Genomic DNA, 22,202 nt, shown 5'->3' on the forward strand with positions numbered 1-22,202 from the left:
ACTGTGGGAAATATAAGGAACTCTCCTTAAAGAGAAGTATTTGGCACTGAACTATAGAGGTCATCTCAGAGCAGTGGAAACATTACCTTATGTTTGCTTGATTTTTAATTGCCTTTAGTTGGCCAGAGCTACCGGGTGTTTGAGAGAATTTTCATTCTTTCAACTACAGTTCAGATAGCAGTAGCAAAACCCACGGATTTTCTCTCTAATCTCTTCTTTTGTATATCTGTTAAAGACATCATCAGCTAAGTTGTTCATTCTTCATTCATTCATGCCTCATGTTTAAACTACAAAATGCCAATTACACATTAGTTTAACAGAAAGGAGGGTTGCTTGTTATACATATATATATATACACGTATATACATCTATAGAGTAAAAACCACTTGTGATTATACTGACGAACCAGAGGATTTATATTCTAAAGAAAGAGAAGATGAAATATAGAGGAACTTCATGTTTTGGCATCTTTCCAGAGATGCTGTTAGTGAGCTTTCTGGTTTGAATTAAAAGAGAACTAACATATTTTTTTTTTTTTGTATTTATTAGCAGTTCTACAGGGAATTGTAACTCCTCAAGGTAGACTCCCTGGAAAGCCATTTTCCTTTCCTTTGGAGTGGATGAGAGACAGACATTTTGAATGGCTACTTTTTAAAATATGAATGCCATTCATTAAAAGAGGATAAAAGCATTAGGAAAGGAAGAATATAGCTGAATTCTGAACCAATTAAACCTGTTATGAATATCATAATTAAGGATTTAAATTCAAAATATCAGACAGAATTATGCACTGAACATGTTCTGCCTAAAATTGACTGGAATTTAATGCTGTACTTCATTATATAATAAAAATTATATTTTTTCAGCTTCTAATACTCCATTAATATATCCATTTTAAAACAGTATTAGCCAAGTATCTTTAAAATTGAAATTTTATGGAAATGATTTTAATAGAAAAAAATAAATTAGACTCTGAAAATTAACTCAAATCCATATCAATCTGAAAGAAAAACTCTGAGCAGAACTGTTGAAGTAAACTCTGTCCTGGAGTTTTTCCAGATTGTCTTTCACAATAGTTTCTGAAAAAAATAAAATAAAATAAAATAAATCATTTTAAGATTCATTGGATTCAGGTTCTTCAAGAAGCTGATAGAAGATGTCTCATGTTCAAATAAGTGAGAAGAATTTATTGTGTTTTCAAAATGTTCACTATTTAAAACGCCTCTTGAAGTCTGAGAGCTTCTCATTTAATTATCTACCATGAATCTCCAGAGGGCTGGTACACTTTTTCTTTTCATAACTCTTGCTTTTTGACAGTACGGAACTTCTGAGAGAGTGATGTTCTATTAAAAGCTTAGAGGAATCAGAGAGTTGGGAACTCTTAACTGGGATTCTTTCCTTTTATTCCCTGGCTGGTTGTCTGATAAACAGATTTATTTATTTTATTTTATTTTATTTTCTTTCCACTGTGCTTCCCCAGAGCTGGCAGACTAATGATCTGGATACTCTTTATTCTTGATAGAATGTGTTAGACTTCCCTAAGAAGAAGTTGGGTAAGGTCTTCTGATCACAGAAGAAAATTCCATTTCATAATTTTCTTTAGATTACTCCTTTTGTAGCTCAATGCCTAATGCCTAAATGTGTTCCAGAAAAGAGAACAGATGAAAGTAATCCAACCTTGCTAAGACAATTTTCTATGACAAATTTTTGTAAATACTACAAAAATGTTGAAGTCCAGAGCCAAAAAAGGCAGAAAATGCCAGAGGCATTTAACATAGACTACCTTCTTTCATCTACTTTCATACAGTCAAGATTGCTGCACTCTGTATAGTATTATATTGGAAGTGATTCTCTGAGATATTTGATCAAGAATCAACTGTATTTCAGGTGTTGGAGAAATTGACATGTGTTGAGATCTCTTGCAAGTTATCCAATTTTTTTTCTAAAAGGAGAAGTCAAAATCAAAGGCCTGGTGTAATCCAGGCCTAGAAAAGCTTTCTGGACCAATTATCAGATAAAAAAGCAGACCATCTGTTTCAAACTGGTATTCAATACCCCATCAGTAGACTAACTAATACACATAAAGAATGACTTTTTGCCCATTAGAATACTTATGCTTTTCTTTGTTCAAGTTCTGTATATGCGCAAGGCATCAGACTCAAAATTTGGACTAGTTGAACCCCTACAGTGATGACACTTGCCAGATATTCACTAACTTCTACTCCCTTCGCCTTCCTGCCCCTACTATAAAGTAGGCTAGATTCTATTTCAAAAGTAAACTGCTGAGCCTGTCCTTTTAAGTATAAATGAAAGCACATTTAAATCCACAACATAATAAAGTCTAATCTTTTAACACAACAGCAGCAAAAAGCACTCTATTAAATGGCATACTTCCCTGTGAATTGAAAAGTCTTTCAGCAGATGTTTTTTAAAGTCCAAAGGGCAGTCTTTTACTTACATCCCTAATGATTTTTCACAGCATTTGCCAGAAGTGAACAAAACTCTCCGATAAAATAGCAGTTAACAAAATTTACAGAAATAATTGCTATAGAAGAAAATTCTAGTAGTGAAATGACAAAATACAAACAGAATCTCCAAACCCTACCCTCCTATAACATCCAAATTCTTATCAGTAATATTTAGAAGAATTTTAAAGCAAAAAATAATATGCCCTCTTTCTAGGCATATCTGAACATATTTCTGAACAAAGAGATATTTCAGCAAACTCTGATGAGACCTGAAAGAGGACTGCTGAAAAGGTGATCATGACAAAGGATCTTTTTAACAAGGTGAGCTTTGACAAATGGTAAACATCTCTCAAAGTATTTAGTATAAACATTATAATGCAAAGAATGTTAAAGATGTTGAAGACATCACAGAAGGTGCTAAGGAGAATTCATGCTGGGAATGGAAATTCATACAGGGCATGGAAAGAATTTCATGAAAGTGCCCCTATGCAGTAATTACTGTACCATAAAATACCAGTGCTTCATTTAGCATCGATTTATCTGGCTTAATGAAAATGAAACCATGAATGAAATTTGGAGTTAATTTGGGGTCAAAGTGGATTCTCCAGCACTGTAACAGTCCTAATTCATGTTATGATTTGGAGCTTTACCTGAAATGTCCCATAAATGCTTCTGCAATACTAATTTTGAAGGTTTACTAGCGCGCTTTTAAATTTTCTATTTTTATTCTGCACTTTTTCCTTTGTCTTCATACTCTTGATCATACACTTTACTCTTCAAAGCTTTTTTTTTTTTTTTACTTTTATACAATTGTATGGTGTATTATTGTAGTCATTTTCTTTTTTAGCTTACTTCATCAGGAAAACTCTCACAAAGACGTTTACTTTAGTTAATAGTCTCTACTATCTAGCTATATTACTATGCTGTTCCTCCTTTTCTTGTCTCCTTTTTAGTTTTGGAGTCTCTGAGGTTTCTAACTTATGATCAAATTTTTATTCCCCTTTCTCACCAAGATGAAGATTAGTAATAAATGCTTAATTCTTGGTATGTCATGAGACACAGTGACCACGAATATCATAGTCACTATTATTTAATGATTCAAAGACAATTATTTTTTAACAAACTCATTTGATTTACTCTCAAATGAACTTTCTATGTGACTAATTTTTAATCAACCACATCATGAATCAATTGACTAAGCACCGAGTAACTATTTCATTAAAGATTTACCTGATCTAGCATTTTTTCTATTCAGATACAGTCAGAGCTTTCCATAAAGACCAATTTTTGGAATGCTGTCATCTCCTTGATCAGATATACTTGGTATCTTCTGAATCTTTTTTATCTTCTGATAGAAAAAGTGCTGGTAGTGTGTATAACTGTGACTTGAAACTACTGGATGAGTATCTCAAATTATTTACTGTTCTGTCATTTTTCTCTTCTATTTTTTTTTTTTTATTTATTTTTTTATGTATTTTCCTCCTTTTTTCATCTGTTCCAGTAGGAGAACATTTGGAGTACATCTGGAAATATATGGAAATAAAACTTCTGCTGTCATACACTTCCTTGTTTTGATCTAGTCTTTAAGTTGCACAACACAAATCAGATATTTTTATTTTATTTTTTTTTTTTGCTTTATGATATTTTTAACTTGATAGAAACCCCTAAACCCTGGAAACTTTACACTTCATGGATACTTTAACTTCATGGATAATGAAAGCTGTTTCCAACAAGTACTATTTCCATTTTTAAGTGGATTTACTTCAATCTTATTCAACCTGCTTTGTGATTAGCATTCAAAAAGATTTTAGTAAATATAGTGACAGAATATCCTAAGAAATAACACTTCTGCTACTGGTATTAGTAATATTTTCAGAAAAGAATTTCTGTTTTTTCAAACACATTTATAGAAGAACTAGTAGTTTTAGCAAGTTTTGTATAAGAAATGGCTTTTTTTTTTTTTCTTTTTTTTTTTTTTCAAAAACATTTGTAAAAGAAATAACAGGCTGGTCTTTTTAGAAAGATAAAGTAGATTAATTATCTATTTATTTACATAGCTATTTTGTTACTAATATTAGAATTAAAATGACCACAAACTTATGTTGAATATTGGCAATATCATATGCAGTAATGGAACATATTGAAGGTGTAAGGATACAAAGTACAAAAAGAAAAAAACAAAACAAAACAATATCCATGGCAAACTACTGAATCAAGGAACAAAATGAAGAATATCATTTTGCATTCTTGAACGACATATTAGCAAACAAAACATCTTGCCAATGGCACACTTTGAAACAGAACCAGTGTCCTGATTCACAGTTTCCTGTGACAGCCAACAGATAAAGCTACTATTAAAATATTCAAGGTCCACATTGCCTTAATGGTATTAATATTATTGAGCATTAGCTCAAAATGACTGTGCAGAAGATCATTACTTATGTCTACAAATCATCACTTGCTCAGAAAGATTGTGCAGAGTACAATGATGGAGCTGGCCAAGCCACTATCCATCATTTATCAGCAGTCCTGGCTATCGGGGGAGGTCCCAGCTGACTGGCGGCTAGCGAATGTGATGCCCATCTACAAGAAGGGCCGGAGGGCTGACCCGGGGAACTACAGGCCTGTCAGTTTGACCTCAGTACCAGGGAAGCTCATGGAGCAGATCCTCTTGGGAGTCATCATGCGGCACTTGAAGGGCAAGCAGGCGATCAGGCCCAGTCAGCATGGGTTTATGGAAGGCAGGTCCTGCTTGACAAACCTGATCTCCTTCTATGACAAAGTGTCGCGCTGGGTGGACGAGGGAAAGGCTGTGGATGTGGTCTACCTTGACTTCAGCAAGGCTTTTGACACCGTCTCCCACAGCATTCTCCTCAAGAAACTGGCTGCTCTTGGCTTGGACTGGTGCACGCTTCGTTGGGTTAGAAACTGGCTGGATAGCCGGGCCCAGAGAGTTGTGGTAAATGGAGTCAAATCCAGTTGGAGGCCAGTCACTAGTGGCGTCCCCCAGGGCTCGGTGCTGGGGCCGGTCCTCTTTAACATCTTCATCAATGATCTGGACGAGGGCATTGAGTGCACCCTCAGTAAGTTTGCAGATGACACCAAGTTAGGTGCGAGTGTCGATCTGCTCGAGGGTAGGAAGGCTCTGCAGGAGGATCTGGATAGGCTGCACCGATGGGCTGGGGTCAACTGCATGAAGTTTAACAAGGCCAAGTGCCGGGTCCTGCACCTGGGGCGTAATAATCCCAAGCAGAGCTACAGGCTGGGAGATGAGTGGTTGGAGAGCTGCCAGGCAGAGAAGGACCTGGGAGTGATAGTGGACAGTCGGCTGAATATGAGCCAGCAGTGTGCTCAGGTGGCCAAGAAGGCCAACGGCATCCTGGCTTGTATCAGAAATAGTGTGACCAGCAGGGCTAGGGAGGTGATCGTCCCCCTGTACTCGGCTCTGGTGAGGCCGTACCTCGAGTACTGCGTTCAGTTTTGGGCCCCTCGCTACAAGAAGGACATCGAGGTGCTTGAGCGGGTCCAAAGAAGGGCGACGAAGCTGGTGAGGGGCCTGGAGAACAAGTCCTACGAGGAGCGGCTGAAGGAGCTGGGCTTATTCAGCCTGGAGAAGAGGAGGCTCAGGGGCGACCTTATTGCTCTCTACAGATACCTTAAAGGAGGCTGTAGAGAGGTGGGGGTTGGCCTGTTCTCCCACGTGCCTGGTGACAGGACGAGGGGGAATGGGCTAAAGTTGCACCAGGGGAGTTTTAGGTTAGATGTTAGGAAGAGCTTCTTTACTGAAAGGGTTGTGAGGCATTGGAGCAGGCTGCCCAGGGAGGTGGTGGAGTCACCATCCCTGGAAGTCTTCAAAAGATGTTTAGATGTAGAGCTTAGGGATATGGTTTAGTGGGGACTGTTAGTGTTAGGTTAGAGGTTGGACTCGATGATCTTGAGGTCTCTTCCAACCTAGAAATTCTGTGATTCTGTGATTCTGTGAGTACACAAATATTTAGTCTGACTACCTGCCTCAATCTATAAATATATCTACATTTTAGTTGCAACACAGTAAACTATCACACAGGTAAAATTAAGATGAAGTGTTGAATGATTTGTCTCAGAATACAAAAGTATTTCCTGAGGAACCCCTTTAAAGAGAGCAGGTTCAGGTAGGAACCTGACTTCATAGACTTCAAAAGCTTTGTAGCTTACCCTTACAGCTTGACCATTTCATTTAATTGTTCTCTTTATTAAATAGGTTTATACAAATGTATATATATATATAGTATATATATATAACAATTTTAAAGAGAGAAGATATATATATATAATTCCTGTACTGAGCTTGAGTATAGGCACTTTCTTGTTTTAAATAAAACAAGTATCTGGAATATGAATTGGATTAGATCAATAAAATAAATTAATCTCAGAACTGTGTTGTTAAAAGTGTTGAATATAAGAATCAGCTTTTTCTTTCTTTCTTTTTTTTTTTTTTAATCTTTTAAATAACTGTTCCATCAGGGAAAACAAACAAACAAACAAACAAACAAACTGAAAACTGATTCTCTTATAAGATTTAGCAGAACAGTGTCCTGAAATATTATTTCACCAAAAAATCTGGACAATAATTAACTATACTGAAGCCTGTCTTTAAAATTCAAAGAAGCAGATTAGAGTACATGGTTCCAGAACTGCAGCTTCCCAGATATTCTTTCTTTGTTTTACACTTTTCAGTAACATGGTTGATATTGTTTGATAGTATCCTGACGTGTACATACGACAGATGAACTGATGCACACTTTCATGCACTTCTTTGAACATTAGAAACATAGAGCATACTAAATTGCAACATATAACTGTAAACTTCCAAAACAGACCTGATGGATTCAGGGCTATTTGTCATAGAAGGCATTAAGTAGATACTACTGAGGGTGTTGAAGTCATTGACTCTGTCTAGATTACAAAAAGGCATACATTAACTCAGATGCACTCTGGAGCCTAACAGTTTGGCACACTTGATGCTGCTGCAAGAAGTCTCAGACATAAGGTAATTGCCTCTTTCTCCTTTTTTAATATATATCAGCAATTATGTGTTAAGTAATGTACCATTAATAATCAATCCTTTTCTCCCAGACTTAATGTGACCAGATATTATCCTGTACAAGATTTTTTTTTGTTCTTAAGGATTTCATATTTGCTTTGTGTCAAACTGAGATCCTTGCTCTTTTCTTCTAGTATGTTGTGGTCTGTATGTAGTAGCTTCTTGTGAACAGCTCTGACACTCGCTATTTTTTACTATTATGTCTAAGAGAAGGAAATACTAGAACAGAATAAATCCCTGAAAAAAATGTTAGTAATGTCGTTGTCCACTCTGTAATTTTTTTACATACACAGTCAATGTCCACTGTAACTTTGTGATGAATGGGTCATTGCAAGAACACTTTGTACAATCTTCTACTATCACAGATTTGAAACAAGGTAATTTCTTCTGGATTAAAAACTTTCTGTCTTAAGTATTGGATCTTTATGCTCAAGACAAGAAAACTTGTTCATTTTTCAACAGAGATGCTTTTTCAGTTTCTCACCACTCTTGCTTTTCTATGAGACTGCTCAATAAAATCTACAGAATTGTATTAAAAAATCTGCCTTTCTTGGAACTAATTCTAGAAGAATATAACAGATAAAAAAATATGAAGAAGCAGTGGAAATTATAAATATCTACTCATAGAATCATAGAATATCCCGTGCTGGGAGGGCCCCACAAAAATCATCGAGTCAAACTCCTGGGTCTCCATCATCTCATCCCTCAGTTTGTACATATAGCCAGGTTTGCCCCTTCCCAGGTGCAGAATCTGGCACTTGTTAAACTTCATATTGTTGGTGATTGCTGAACTCTCCAACCTTTCTAGATCTCTCTGCAAGGCCTCACCACCCTCAATGCAGTCAAAAGCTCCACCCAATTTCATATCATGCACAAACTTGCTCAAAAAACCTTCAAGTCTTACATCCAAATTGTTTATGAAAACATTGAAGAGGAGTGGTACTAAAATGGAGCCCTGAGGACTACTATGGTTGCCATCCCAATGTAACCCCATTTACAAGAACCCTTCAGGCCCAACCCATCAGCCAATTGTTCACCGATCTTATTATGCTTTTATCTAACTGTATTCTGGTCATTTTGTCCAGCCGGATACTGAGAGAGACAGTATTGAAAGATTTACTGAAATCCAGAAAGATTACATCAACTGGCTTCCTTTGGTCAACTAGATGGGTGATCTTGTTGTAAAATGAAATCAAGTTTATTAAAATTGACCTTCCCCTTGTGAACTCATGTTGGCTGTTACCAATGACTGTGTTGTCCTTCAGGTCCCACAATGACATCAGCCAGCTCTGGGATGAATACTAGCCAGCTCTCTGAGTACCCCTGAGTACCCCTGGCAGGGATGGAGTTAACTTTCCCTGCAGCAGCCCATAAAGTGCTTGAACTTGTAGCTTGAACAGCATTGTTATCACACCAGTGTTGTGTTTACTTTCAAGCAATACTGGCACAGCATCAGGACTCCCTCCAGCCCCCCAGAGCCAGCAGGCTGGGGGTGGGCAAAAAGCAAGGAAGGAACATTGCCAGGGCAGCTGACCTAAACCAACCAAAGGGATATTCCATACTATATGATGTCACACTCAGCAGTAAAAGGTGGGAAAAAGAAGGAGAGTGGGCTCTCATGAAAATGTCCTCCTGAACAACCACTATGCGTGTTCAGGTCCTGCTTCAATGAGGTGGTCAAGCATCACTCATTGGTGGGAAGTAGAGAGTAATTCTTTTCCTCTGTGCTTCCAAACAGCCTTTTTGTTTGTTTGTTTGTTTTTCATTTTCCCTTCAGTTAAATTACCTATTAATAATAATTTTCCCTTAACGATTATTTTTCCTTTAATTAAATTATCCTTATCTCAACTTGTGAGTTGTTTCTTTCTTTTTCTTCTTCTCTTCCTCTTCTGAGGAGGGGGAGTGAGAGAGCCGTTGTGGTTAGCTGCTTAGCAAGGTAAAACCACCAAAATACCATCAGGACTCATGGATTTATATGCATCCAGATGGAGCAGCAAATCCCACATAAGTTAGGGGTTGACTGGGAGTTTGTCACTCCTGCAGTCATGGTCCTTGAATTTAGGGAAGCTGGGGTGCCAGAGCCCATCACTAGTGTTGAAGACAGATGTGAAAAATGCATTAAACATCTCTGCTTTTTCTATGTCCCTGTTTGTTAGGTGCCTATCCTCATCAAGTATCAGACCAATGCTTGCTCTGGTCCTCCTTTTCCTGCTAACATACACAGGTGACAATAAAAAGGGCTTTTTATTGTCACCCACACTGCTGGCCAGCTTTAACTCCAATTGAGCCTTATCCACACATACTCTCTCCCTGAAAAGGTGAGCAGCATCCCTGTAGTCCTCCCATGTCACCTGACCTTGCTTCCAGAGACCATACACTGTCTTTTTCTGCTTAAGCTATGGAAGAAGATCCCTGCTCAGTCAGGCTGGCCTTCTGCCCCTCCTGTTTGACTTCCAACATTTTGGAATTACCTGTTCCTGTGCTCTTAGGAGGTTGTACTAAAAAAACAACCAGCACTGTAGGACCCCAATATCTTTAAAAACAGTTTCCCAGGAGACCTCACTAACTAGTTCCATGAGTAGTCTGAAGTCTGCTCTCCCCCAGTCCAGTGTTGAAGTTTTGGTGGCAGTTTTCCTCCTATCACCAAACATTTTAAACTCAACTACTTCATGGACACTATGGCCAAAGCAACCACATATCACCACTTCACCCACAAGGCTCTCCCTGTTTACAAGCAACAGATCTAGGAGGGCACCTTTCCTAGTTGGCTCTCATAGTACCTCTATCAAGAAGTTGTCATCAAGGTGCTTCAGAAATTTCCTGGACCTGTTTGTCTCAGCTCTGTGATGTTTCCAGCTGACATCTAGAAGGCTGAAGCAAGGACAAGGAAAACTAATCTATAAGTCTCTCTCAGTTCCTTAAAGAATAATTCATTGGTGTCCTCATCCTGGCTGCATGGTCTATGGTAGACTCCCACAACTACATCCCCTTTATTTGCTTGTCCCTTAATCCTTACCCAGAGGCTCTCAACTGCATTGTCACCAACAGGTTCCATACAGTCCAGTGCCTCTGTTACATAGAGGGCCACCCCCTCACCTCGCCTGCCCCACCTATCCCTTCTGAAGAGACTGTAACTGTCCATTGTAACACACCAGACATGACTTTCCTGAAATTCTTATATTCCATAATTAATTTCAAAGTTTTTATCTGTTTATGTCACTGCCACGCTACGTTATCTTCTTTGAACAGCAGTGAATAAACAAAGTACTTATATTTACAGTGCTACCACTCTGGCACTGGAGTACCACAGGGTGTGCTTCACTGGTCAGGTGGATTCCTCTGTTTGAAGACGACAGTGACACTCAACAGAAATGGGGTTTTCAGTCCTTCTTATGCATTCTGAGAATGTTTTCTAGGAATGTTAAGAAAACAGTAGAATGTGATTACTAAGCTTTTCCATGAACCAGGAATCAGAACAGTTCATTCTGTGCCATTTCCTTTTTTTCTTTCAACACATAGTAGAGTGAGGAATATGTGCTGAGCATCTCAGCACAGCTGGAATCCCTCTATAGAGGAACTGGCAAAAACTGAGCCTCCAGTCAGAGCCCTACTCTGGTGAAGAGCACCACTTGTTTCCACAACCCTTAGTAATTTGCATTGGTATTATCCCTTGTGGTGGTTTTACCGTGCTAGACAGCTGAACACCACAACTGCTCTCTCACTTCACCTCCTTAGATGAGGAGGGGAAGAAGTAAAGGAAAAAACAGCTCACGGGTTGAGATAAGGATAATTTAATTAAAGGGAAAATAATTATTAGGGAAATATTATTATTAATTAAACAATTTAACTAAAGGGAAAAAAGGCAAAGGGGAAAAAAAAAAAAAAGCAACAAAACAAAACAAGTAAAGGCTGTGGGTAAGTGCAGAGGAAAGAAATTACTCTCTACTTCCCACAAATGAGCGATGCTTGACCACGTCCTTGAAGAAGGGCCTCAGTGCATGTAGCCGGTGTTCAGGAGGAGGACAGACGTTTTTGCAACGAGAGCCCACCCCTCCCCTTCTTCTTCCTTTTTCCACCTTTTATTGCTGAGTGTCACATCATATAGTATGGAATATCCCTTTGGTTGGTTTACGTCAGATGCCTTGGTGACATTTTTTTCTCACACCCCTCAGGAATTTGCATTGCCCAATCGTATTACAACACTGCTAAAAAACGCATTTTAGTCTCAGTCATTCCACTGGCTAACCTTTGTTCGTACTGAAATCCCTATCTCTAAGTTTCAGCATAGTGCTGTTAGTATTCTTTTAAGTGTTAGTGTTATAGTGTTCTTTTATCATTAGATAAACTAGATTATCATTATAATTTACACATACAGAAGTTTACTTAATTATTATATTTTGAAAAGCTATTTCTATCTAGATGCTTATTCCCATCTTTAGAAGATATGTTTTACCTCCTGAATCAATCGGTGGCATACTGGTTAATGGTTTAGGTTTATAAATAAAAACAAATGTGTTCTCCCCAAACCTGTATTAAGATTAACCCCTCTAGTTTTATTAAATTTCATTTTCCAGTCCTCCTCATACACCAAAACTTCTGCATCCCAAGCTATTTGAACTATTTTCTAAGGCCTGAAACCACACAGTCATCTATTCCCTTCTCACCCAATTCTAAACTTCCCTGTGACTCTTCTAAGTTCAAGGACATTCTTTCACTTGTGGTGTCTCATCTGTGTAAAACTTATTTCCTCTTCTCCCTAAGCTGCTGAATCATTTCTTGAAATCTGACCCTAAAACCTCCCTGCCCTCTTTAACCTATGATTCACAATCCCTGGAAGATATTTTTGTGATATCCTTTAGAAGCATGCACAGTGAAAGAGGAATTTTATTGTAGTATTATTGATGTAATCTTTACTCAAGGTACTAATGTGACTGTGGATTACAGGTCCTACAGGGTCCACTCTAGGCAGATAGACCCTTGCAGAATCACTTGAAGTCTTAGTTTTTGTATCCACTCACTGGAAAACCTCATAGCTACATCTTTGTAGGTTTAAAAGCTGTTGTCTTAATATTTCTTCTTGCCTTTGAATTCATAACTTTATTCTTCATGTCAGATGATGCCACTGAGTTTTGTCCAGTTTCAACAAGGTGCCTATTCAGGGCCCATTAGAAATGAAAAAAAAGGATGCAGTCCCATTAACTCTTCCTGCAAATGATCGGTTAAATTTCCTTCATCATGACTTTAAGATAATATCCAAAGAGAGTAGCAGTAATGAAAACAATCAAATTAGTCATCTGTTGAGCTGACTAATAAGGAATGAAAGTTTCGTCATTGTTTCCTTACCTAATCAGCCCGTGATAGATAGCAGATTCAGGTTTCTATTATAAAATCTGAGCAAGACAAACAAATTGATTTTAGATCAGTTCTGTACAATTCCATGACAAGATGCAGGGAGAGAAACTCACAAAACCAGATAGGCTACATAGTGAGGGGGGAGCTCTAAGAAAAGATAGGTGTGAAAATCAGTAGGATGGTGTGATACAAATGGCAGCATCCAGAAACACATGTGAGCAGTACCTATTTATAAGGCTGGTATTCCTCCCCATTCACAGTGTACTCATCATTGTAGCAATTAATTTTCTGTACTCCTGTTGAAAAGGGCATTTAAATCTAGCTTTTTTTTTTTTTTTTTTTTTCTCCTTTAGCATATTTTATCCTCATTTGCCTTAGAATAGTTTTAGGATGGTATTTTTGTTGTTTATGCTTAACTGGCACTTGCTTGATCTTTTTTTTTTTTAATTTTTTTATTTTATTTTGTTTATTTTCAAGTATTTTGGACTAGTCATAGCATTAGAAATGGAAGAAAACTCCAGTAAACACTCAAAATATTTCAGACTTGCATTTTTTTTATTTTTTTTTTTCAGTGTTGGTAATCTACGGTTTTGATCACATTAATTTACACGGGTATGCATGAATACATTGTAGTTGTGGGCACACATTTTCTGCATATAGCACATCATGGAAATAGAAACACAGACACAAATATTAATGTATTGCCGTTAATGTCACACTACTGGACTATGGATGGTAGCACAGGGTAAAAGAGAAACCTTTCAGTCTCCTGAGTGATGACTGTTATATGACAGAACACTGTAACAGGAGACAGACTTTGCAGAAGTGGGTATGGATTCAGTGGACTTAACTCTTATTCATTGTCATGAAAATATAATAGCACACAAGCAACTCTTTTGGGCTGTTGTCTGTCTCCGAAGCATATTACAAGCCTTAACTGTAATAAAACAGTCAATTTGGATAGAAATATTGTTATACAAATCTATGTCTAACAAAAGGTGTTCTGAGTAAAAGCTTTTATTTTTTTTTTTTTTTTTTTTTTTGTCCTGTCTTTATAGAACTGTACATCAGGGAAAACAACAACAACAACACAGCTGATGAAATGAGGATTTCAGTAATACTGTATTATACCAGTGAGTCGGTGTGTGAGAGGCTGAATAAGAAAAGAAATGGATTAAAAATATAAAGATCCAAATCCTTATTTTTTATCCTGGACCCCTCAGTCTTTAAATATCATAAACACATTTATTATCATACTCTTATACTTTATTTTTGAACTTGTATTATAATTTCTAGGATGAATACACATAGCAGGTAGGCACTCCACCAATGATGGATAATAACAGTAATGAATAACTATAATGAATGATGGATCTGTTGTGGAGATCTGGTGCATCTAGGAAAACTATTCACTTCTTCAAAGCCCACATTTTCCTGTTGACTTTCAACTGTTGCAGGTGGTTACTATTTAATTCCTGCAGGTGTCTCAGAAGTGTAATGAGTGAATGTAAAATACTACAGAAGTGAAACCAAAATAAGATTTCTATTTCTTTTATAAGCAGTTTGGATTTTTTTTATTATTATTATTTTTTAACATGCACATCAAAATAAATAAATAAAATGAAATACTCACTCCTGTTATGTAACGAGGTCTATACTGGATGGTTCCAAATAAGCCAAGTATGACTACAATAATGTGTATAAAATTTGCCAAGATGGGTGCCCACTGATAACCAAGGAAGTCAAATATCTGCCTCTCGAGCACAGAAACCTGTAATTAAAAAGCAAAAAAATATATAGGTTACAACACACCAAAAAACATCTATAAGGACATTGCCCCATCCCCTAGTCAAGGTTATTGTCCTGAGTTTATATACACATACATACTTCAGTCAGCAGTACAGTGAAGTGAGTTTGCAATGTTTCACTTTCTTGTTTTAATGAAAGCTGAATTTCTTACTAACAGTTTACTGAGTTATATTCAGCTGGCTAAAATATTCATGTGGCCAATTCTATCAAGATACTAAACTGTTCAGTACGATGTTACGTTTACAAGTGGAGAAACATAAACCTTTTTGTTATTTACACCAGCAAATGTTATAATGTCCTAGGGTGCTGAAATGTGTAATGTACTGGTGTTGAAAATAAGTGCTGGGTTTATGACCTCTTCTCCGCTACTTTGCTTCCAATGACAAATACCATCCTTCAGCCTACTCCTCTCTCTTTGCTTTTATTATTACCCCACTTCCTCCTCCCTCCCCCCCCCCCCCCGGCCCACTCCTCTGTCTCTAGTTATCCTGTCAATGGGCTTTTACTTGTATACAAAATCATACAACACTTTGACCTGATTCTATTGATAATGACTCTAGTTCACCTCCTCCCACTGTCACAAACAACTCAAGTATAAGCTATTAACCAAGACTCTCGATATTATTTTTTTTTAAAAAAAAAACAAAAAGAATTATGGTACAATCTTCGTCTGTTGAAGGTTGTTTTCAAGTAATACCATTCCAAACAGATAGATCAGAAAGTAGAAAAGCTGCATTTCTAATACCCTTGGTAGGAATCATTTCCGAATTCAAATAACAGGTGTTCCTTAAGTTGTGTTCAGACATTATAGCAAAATATAGCACTGCACACCAATATACAGGCAGAATGATGTGTTTTGATCTGAGCAATACTGGTGTGAAGAGTAGAAAGCAATGTTAAAGTGAATATAAACAGAAAGAGTAAGTAGTTTCTTTGGTACTATTCCAACAATTTTACTAAACAGAAATGAGCAGGTGAGTTTCATGAAAATGTATATAATAATCATATTCATAATAAAACACACAAAAGAAATAAAAAACAAGACTGTTTCTTTATAAAGTTTCATTAAATAACAGGGGACTATTTACTCAGTTTATAGTACACAGTGGATTAATTGATTTAGATGTATCCGTTATACTCTCCACGCATTTAAAAGATAACACCTTCTGAAATCAAATACTAAATAAATAATTAACTACTTGTTGCCACTGTTCATGAATGATATAGCTATGGGAGAGTTTTTTAACTTTCATGCTGGAGTCCACTGTCACACCAGCATTTTCTTTTTGAAACTAACTAAGGCTTGCCATTGAAAAGACAGCCTACACTTGCACCAGCAGTACAAATGTAGAATGTTAATTATATAACGCTTACTGGCATATGTTGCACTTTAGGATAGGGATTCTCAAAATAACCCGGGGGAAGACATGTCATTTTCAATTTCAGGCCCATTTGAAAGTTCAGGGATTAATGTAGATCACTCAATTCCTCTCTAAAAAAAAGATTCCTTTCATACAGTGCATCCAGCTTATAACCAGTCTTGTTATTTTACCTAGCATTTTATATTACAGTTTTATTGACACAAAGAGATCCTGGTTTTACACTGTCCGAGATCTTAATGAACTGATTTGTGCTATCCTACACCTGTCTCTAGCAACGCAACTTCATAGAACAGTTCACAGAATTCCAGGACATTATATTCCAATGGTGAAAATGTTGAAAAAGAAAAGAAATAAAAGGAGGGCTGAGCTTCAAATTATGAACTTCATGAAATCCTCCTCTCCCTATGCTTAGAAGTTTATCATTAAAAAATATTTCCTTGACTATTAACATAGTCATTTATATAGAAAAGACCAACATGCAGCATAAAACAGTGTTGCAGAGGTCTGTGTGAAGTCCATTAGCTGTATCAGCAAAAGACCTGCTACACCTTAAGCACTGTTAAACAGGTAACAATGGGAAAATGTTCACTCTGAGCAAAGAGCTCTTATTTTCATCAGTTGAACAAAGAGTAAATAAGAACAGTAAGGCAGTAGCAAAAAAAAAAAAAAAAAGTCTAGACTGTATAAGCATCTAGTACAGTAACAGTAGGGATTCAGCAAGCAAAAAAATACTAGGGATGAGGCAAATCATTCAACCAGTAGGAAATCATACAGCTAAGGATGCCGACTATAGAGGAAAATTGCAGTGTGGTAGTTAACTATATAAAATAGTAGAAAGCCAAATAATTCTGCTTCAAGTTTAGGTTAAAAGGAAGCTGCATTATCATGCATCAAGCATGTTTTGTTTTGTTCCATTTTGTTTTTTAGTGAGAGACAAAGTAGTTTGATGAAAACTTATTTATGAGATTGTATTAGAAAAATGACTGTTCTGTGTGAAATCTGCACTCCCCACATGCCACTGCTTTTTTTGTGTGTGTGTTTGTTTGTTTGTTTGTTGTTGTTGTTTTGTTTCTCTGTTTGTTTTGTTTTGTTTTGTTTTTGATGGCCAGCAATTGCTTCTGAACTAAGCAACCATTCCCCTTAGATTGTGGTCATGTTGAAATGTCAAACAAGGGCACCTACTGGAGCAGCCTGTCTTCCCATATATATTGTGTCCTGCTGATGGAAAACAGGGCATGCAAAGCAGGTGGTAAATATCAGCTACGCAAAACAAGGAAATGAGTCTGCACCATCTCTGTGTCTGTGTATCTACCTCATGCTTGCCATAGGCAGACTATTAGACTTGATCCTGTCATTCCAAAGCATCAGCTGCATGTTGGGACTGCTGGAGATGTGAAACAGCAGTGTTCTGGTAGGCTGCACAGAGATAAAATGCTGCTGAAATGCAGCTACTGTTCCTTAGAAGATCAGACTACCACAGCAAGATGCATCACAGATTTATCAAATGGCAAGTATAGGACAGAGCTAGATCTTTATTCTCACTGCCTGAAGAGATGAAGGTGGAGGGGAAAAAAAAAAACAAAAAACAAAAAACAAACAAACAAAAAAATATGGACTTATGACACGCAGTTACTCAAAAAAAATGTCATTGGGTCTATCTATTTTTGTGTTTCTAAAAGGGGAAAAGTAGGACAAAGTACTGACAAAATCTATTAAAAACAGGATTACGTGGCTTCCTCCTCTTCCACAGATGCCAGAATCTTGAATGATTTCCTCACACAGCAATCAAAAATATAGACCTCCTTTTGAAAGGACTTTTTTACTTTAAAAACTTTTTAAAAAAATGTTTAAACAGCTTTACTTGCTTCTCCAAATGAGATCCACCAACTGCCAATGTTTAATTATGTTTCAAGAATGCTTCAAAGAAAGAGGAAAGAACTGTGAAAGAAATACTCATATTTAAAGTCTGGGAATAGAGAGAATGGCCCGCTTTCTTTCTTGTTGTTCTGGAATCCAGTGCTTAAAATGATAACAGGAAAGAGGATGCTTGGATGAAAAACTAGACTATGGGAAGAAAACAAACAAACAAACAAACAAACAAACAAACAAACAAAAAAGTAATTCAATTCCATTTTAATAATATAAGGAACCCAAAACATAGGGTTATGGAGTCTCAGTTCCTCATGTTAGAAAATAAACATCCACCAAATCATCCTAGGCTTCCAAATACATAAAATATCATTGACATTATTTTATCTAATCACCAATAAATTACAGAAGAGCTAAGCATAATTACAGTGAACCATTTCTACTAATGCATTACTTTTTCCAGACTTCTGCTAACTATTTTTAAAATGTATGTAAAATAGAATCAGCCTGTATGCTGTCAAGTTGGAATAGCTCAAACTGTTTCCAGATTCTTGTCAGAAGCTGGTTGTTAATAGGTTAACAGCGTTACTGACCCTGAGGGATCTAAAGAATTGAATTTCCAGAGGATAAAGAAAACCATTTTGAGACAATTCTTAAAGTAATTGGAGTAAAATTTCAGTCAGGAACCGCAAAGGAGAAACCAGTCAAAAGATGATTTATAACACAAACTCCAAAAGGGAAAATGACTAAATGTTTTTCCTCAGAGAGCTCCTTGAGAAGAAACTCAACCATCACTACTTCACAATGATATAGATTTAGAAGTTTGCATTGATATCAATTAAAGTACGCTCAGGCACACATGCACACAAGCAGGTCTGCATGGTTCCTGCCAGCGAGTTCTCCTGAACAGTGCACACAGCTCAGAGGCACACAGAATGCTAGGGCCTGGGGCAGGATCTCACTCAATTGATGGTTTTGCCAGCTGAATCATGGTGCCAGGCTCTCACCCCAATGGATGAAAAGAGTTTTAGCTTAACTCCTGGTGAAGAAGAACCACAAAACGGTGCTTTATCTCATGACTGGTGCAGGTAAAGAACGAGCTACTGAAATTATGCCGTAATCAGTAACTCCTTCAGTCTCCTCATCTCAACTGCGTTGCATTAGATGTGCACAGCTTCTCATCATTTGCTTGTGTTGTTGAGTTAGACATACAGTTTTGCGGTGATTCTAAGTTCTTTGTTGTATGGCATCTAAAGTTAAAAAAAGCCCAATAAATACAAGTACTTTGGGCCCATGTATTACAAGAGCATTGTAATGTTAAAGCCTAACTGAACCACACACAATGTCCCCAGATAGCTCTCCCGTGTACTTCCATTATTTTGAGGCAGAAAGCACACTTTGCACCATTCCTTAGAGAGGTTCAATTAGATATTCATCAAAATTTCCCGATATTATTCTGATTGTATCCTGAGATAGAGGACCTGGTTACGCAATTAATTCACTAGACTTACTGAGCAAAACCAGAATAACATTTTCAAGGTAAAGTCCCTACGAAATACATATATCTGCAAATGTGCATATGCATATAAGTCAAGTCTTTCATGGCAAGAGAGCAGGGAAAGAAAATATGTATATACATATTTGAGGGAAGGTAGTCAAAACTAAAATGAAGTTCTGACAAGAGGTATGGACACAATGGTGTTCTCAGCACATTAAATAAAAAAAACAAGACAAATGCAGATAATTCACGTAAAAATCAACAAGGAATTAGCTTCCACTTGTCCTTAAAGGAATCAAATATACAGTACTAAGTCCCTGGCCTTAATCTGTCTGATACTGCTGAGAGAAGGAATAGGCCTTCACTGTACCTGATAACAAGGTAATCATTTTTTAAAAAAATCCTGTATAGGACCACATCCCTCCATCATACTGTATACAAGTGGATTTCTGCAGTGACCTACTGAGGACAACAGGGCTCTCCACGGGTACAGAGAGTATTCGAAGACTACTGACTTCTCTAACTGAACATAGTAATAATCATCATATTAAATAATAATAATAAAAAGGTAAATACAAGCTCTCTACAGTAGGTTTCTGGTTATGCAGTTATAAGAAGCAGAACTGTTATCTAAATAACACTTCAGTTGTTAATACTCATGACATGAAAATAAGAAAGAATCTAGCTAAAGCTGAGCTGGTGAAACTGACAGTTGGTTTAAATAAAACTGATTTACTGTGCACTGAACATATCTTCAGGGTATTAAATTCATGATTTATAAGCATTTAGACTCCACCATACATACGTGGAGAACCAGTGACTTGAACAATAACAAAATCAAATCCCTGTCTTCCAAGTTCCCTGTCTTCCAAGTAGTCTTCCAAGTACTGTCTTCCAAGTACTTCCCTAAAAGAGTTACCCTCTGTGTGAACAGGTGGGGAAAAAAAAAAAAAAAAAAAAAAAAAATTCTGCCAAATATTTGATTAACAAGTTTTATTCTTACAAAACAAATGCTCCAAGCAAAATATGGAACACCAATAGCCATGAAAGAGATAAATGATCAAAAGTAAATTGGGTAAGTCTCTAATTTTACACTGACTGATATTTTTTTTGTTCCTTTTTTTTTTTTCTTTTAAGTACTCTTCCCTAAAATTACTGTATAATCTTATAGAAACCATATTAGTAAAATTATGACAAAAGTGTGATTAAGTAACAATGCTGTACTTAAGATGTAAAATTTTGAAATCTGGAGCAAATATAGAAACATTTTATATAATTACATACAGCTTGTAGACATAATTGTCTCAAATGTCTGTAGGCCTTTTATTGTACAATACCAAATTCACCTTTGCTAATAACTTAAAACAACAACAACAATTCAGAATATGTGAGATATAGGAGATTTCAATACTATTGAAACCAGAATAGTATTTCAGCTCATTCACTGTCTTCATAGCAAAGTTTTATTACAGGCCTGTAACTTGACTTGATCTCAATGACTACCTTGAACAGGCTGAGCTTTTAAGTTCATGCCATAATTTAGATAAATTTTAACATCATGTTACAGAAAATTTTTGTGTGTATGTATTAGAACAACATCCTTTTATATGCACGACAAAAAAATTGAAAAATCAATCACATGTAAACTGTTCTAGCCATAAGGCTAAATATCATGACGTTTTTAATTCAGCTACAGGATAAACTTTAGGAACGATAATTCAGAGGTGCTGAGAGTTTTAAATCCTGTAAAATATTTTGTTTCCTGTTCATGAACATTTGTACTAAAAGTTGGGAAACATTTTAGTAAGACATATTTGTGCTCCACTTAAAACAAAAGATAATGATTGAATGTGCACAAATATGGTTCACACTGAAACTCATAGAGCAGGTCAAGTTATGAGGTTCACTTTTACCTTAAAACAAAGATGATGTTAGAACACAAACTATTTAGATGTCAGGTCCGAGCTAAGAGTGCAATAAGCATTTTGGGAAACCTGCCCATATGTTTTTTTAGGAAGTAATAAAAATCATATAAGTTGCACCAAAATATATCCATTAACAATGTATTAGTCACAGAAGATAGAACATATAAGGACTGTTTAAAATATCTGCTTAGACCTGCTTAGACACCGAAGACAATTTACTGAAGAATTCAGTCCTTCTATCTGTGTTGGTGATTTTTGCTTTCAGGATGTTTACAGAACTGGTGAATGCAGGTCTGTATTACAGGGACAGAGATATGAGGGCTTCCTCTTCTCAGAGTGCTTCTCAAACCAGAGAGCACAGAGCCAACACATGTGACAGGCTTCTTGAATGCCAGCTCAGACATGGTGGCAGTATAGCAACATACTGCCTGCTCGAGCTCCAGCTCCAGCACCCTGTTGAGAAAGCTGGGCCAGTTTACTGGTACAAGCTTTAGATAGTCTTAAGGATTAACCAAACCACTTACATATACTGGGAACCTAGTGTTTACTACAGGCAGTGCTCTGTATTGTAGACTTCATGTGGCTACGTGGTACAAAAGTTGTGTAGGTCATTAGCATTGTCATGACCTTGATGACTATTCTGCTTACATTGAAGTTCTTCAGAGCCAGTCTAGCTGTGACTGTGGCCAAAGGACAGATCACAACAGATGTGTTAGTGATCACTGGTGAGAAGAGGTCTAAACACTGTGAATGTGCTTGATCACATCTTCCATTCTGCCATGGACAACGGGAAAATCAAGTCTGATCTCTCAGGGT

General features: G+C 36.8%; 1 protein-coding gene across 5 annotated transcripts in view; it reads right to left on the reverse strand.

The window, feature by feature from the left end:
* Positions 1–22,202, reverse strand: part of NKAIN2 (sodium/potassium transporting ATPase interacting 2) — a 566,015-nt gene that overhangs the window by 297,207 nt on the left and 246,606 nt on the right. For 4 of the 5 annotated variants that reach the window (XM_035320505.1, XM_035320503.1, XM_035320507.1 and 1 more), the window contains one exon: positions 14,537–14,674. In XM_035320505.1, coding sequence (XP_035176396.1) covers positions 14,537–14,674 — 138 coding nt within the window. Of the gene's footprint in view, positions 1–14,536; positions 14,675–16,086; positions 16,162–22,202 lie in introns of those variants that run through there. The other variant, XM_035320504.1, reaches the window with a different exon arrangement.

Source organism: Oxyura jamaicensis, chromosome 3, assembly GCF_011077185.1.
Source record: "Oxyura jamaicensis isolate SHBP4307 breed ruddy duck chromosome 3, BPBGC_Ojam_1.0, whole genome shotgun sequence".
Lineage (NCBI taxonomy): Eukaryota > Metazoa > Chordata > Aves > Anseriformes > Anatidae > Oxyura > Oxyura jamaicensis.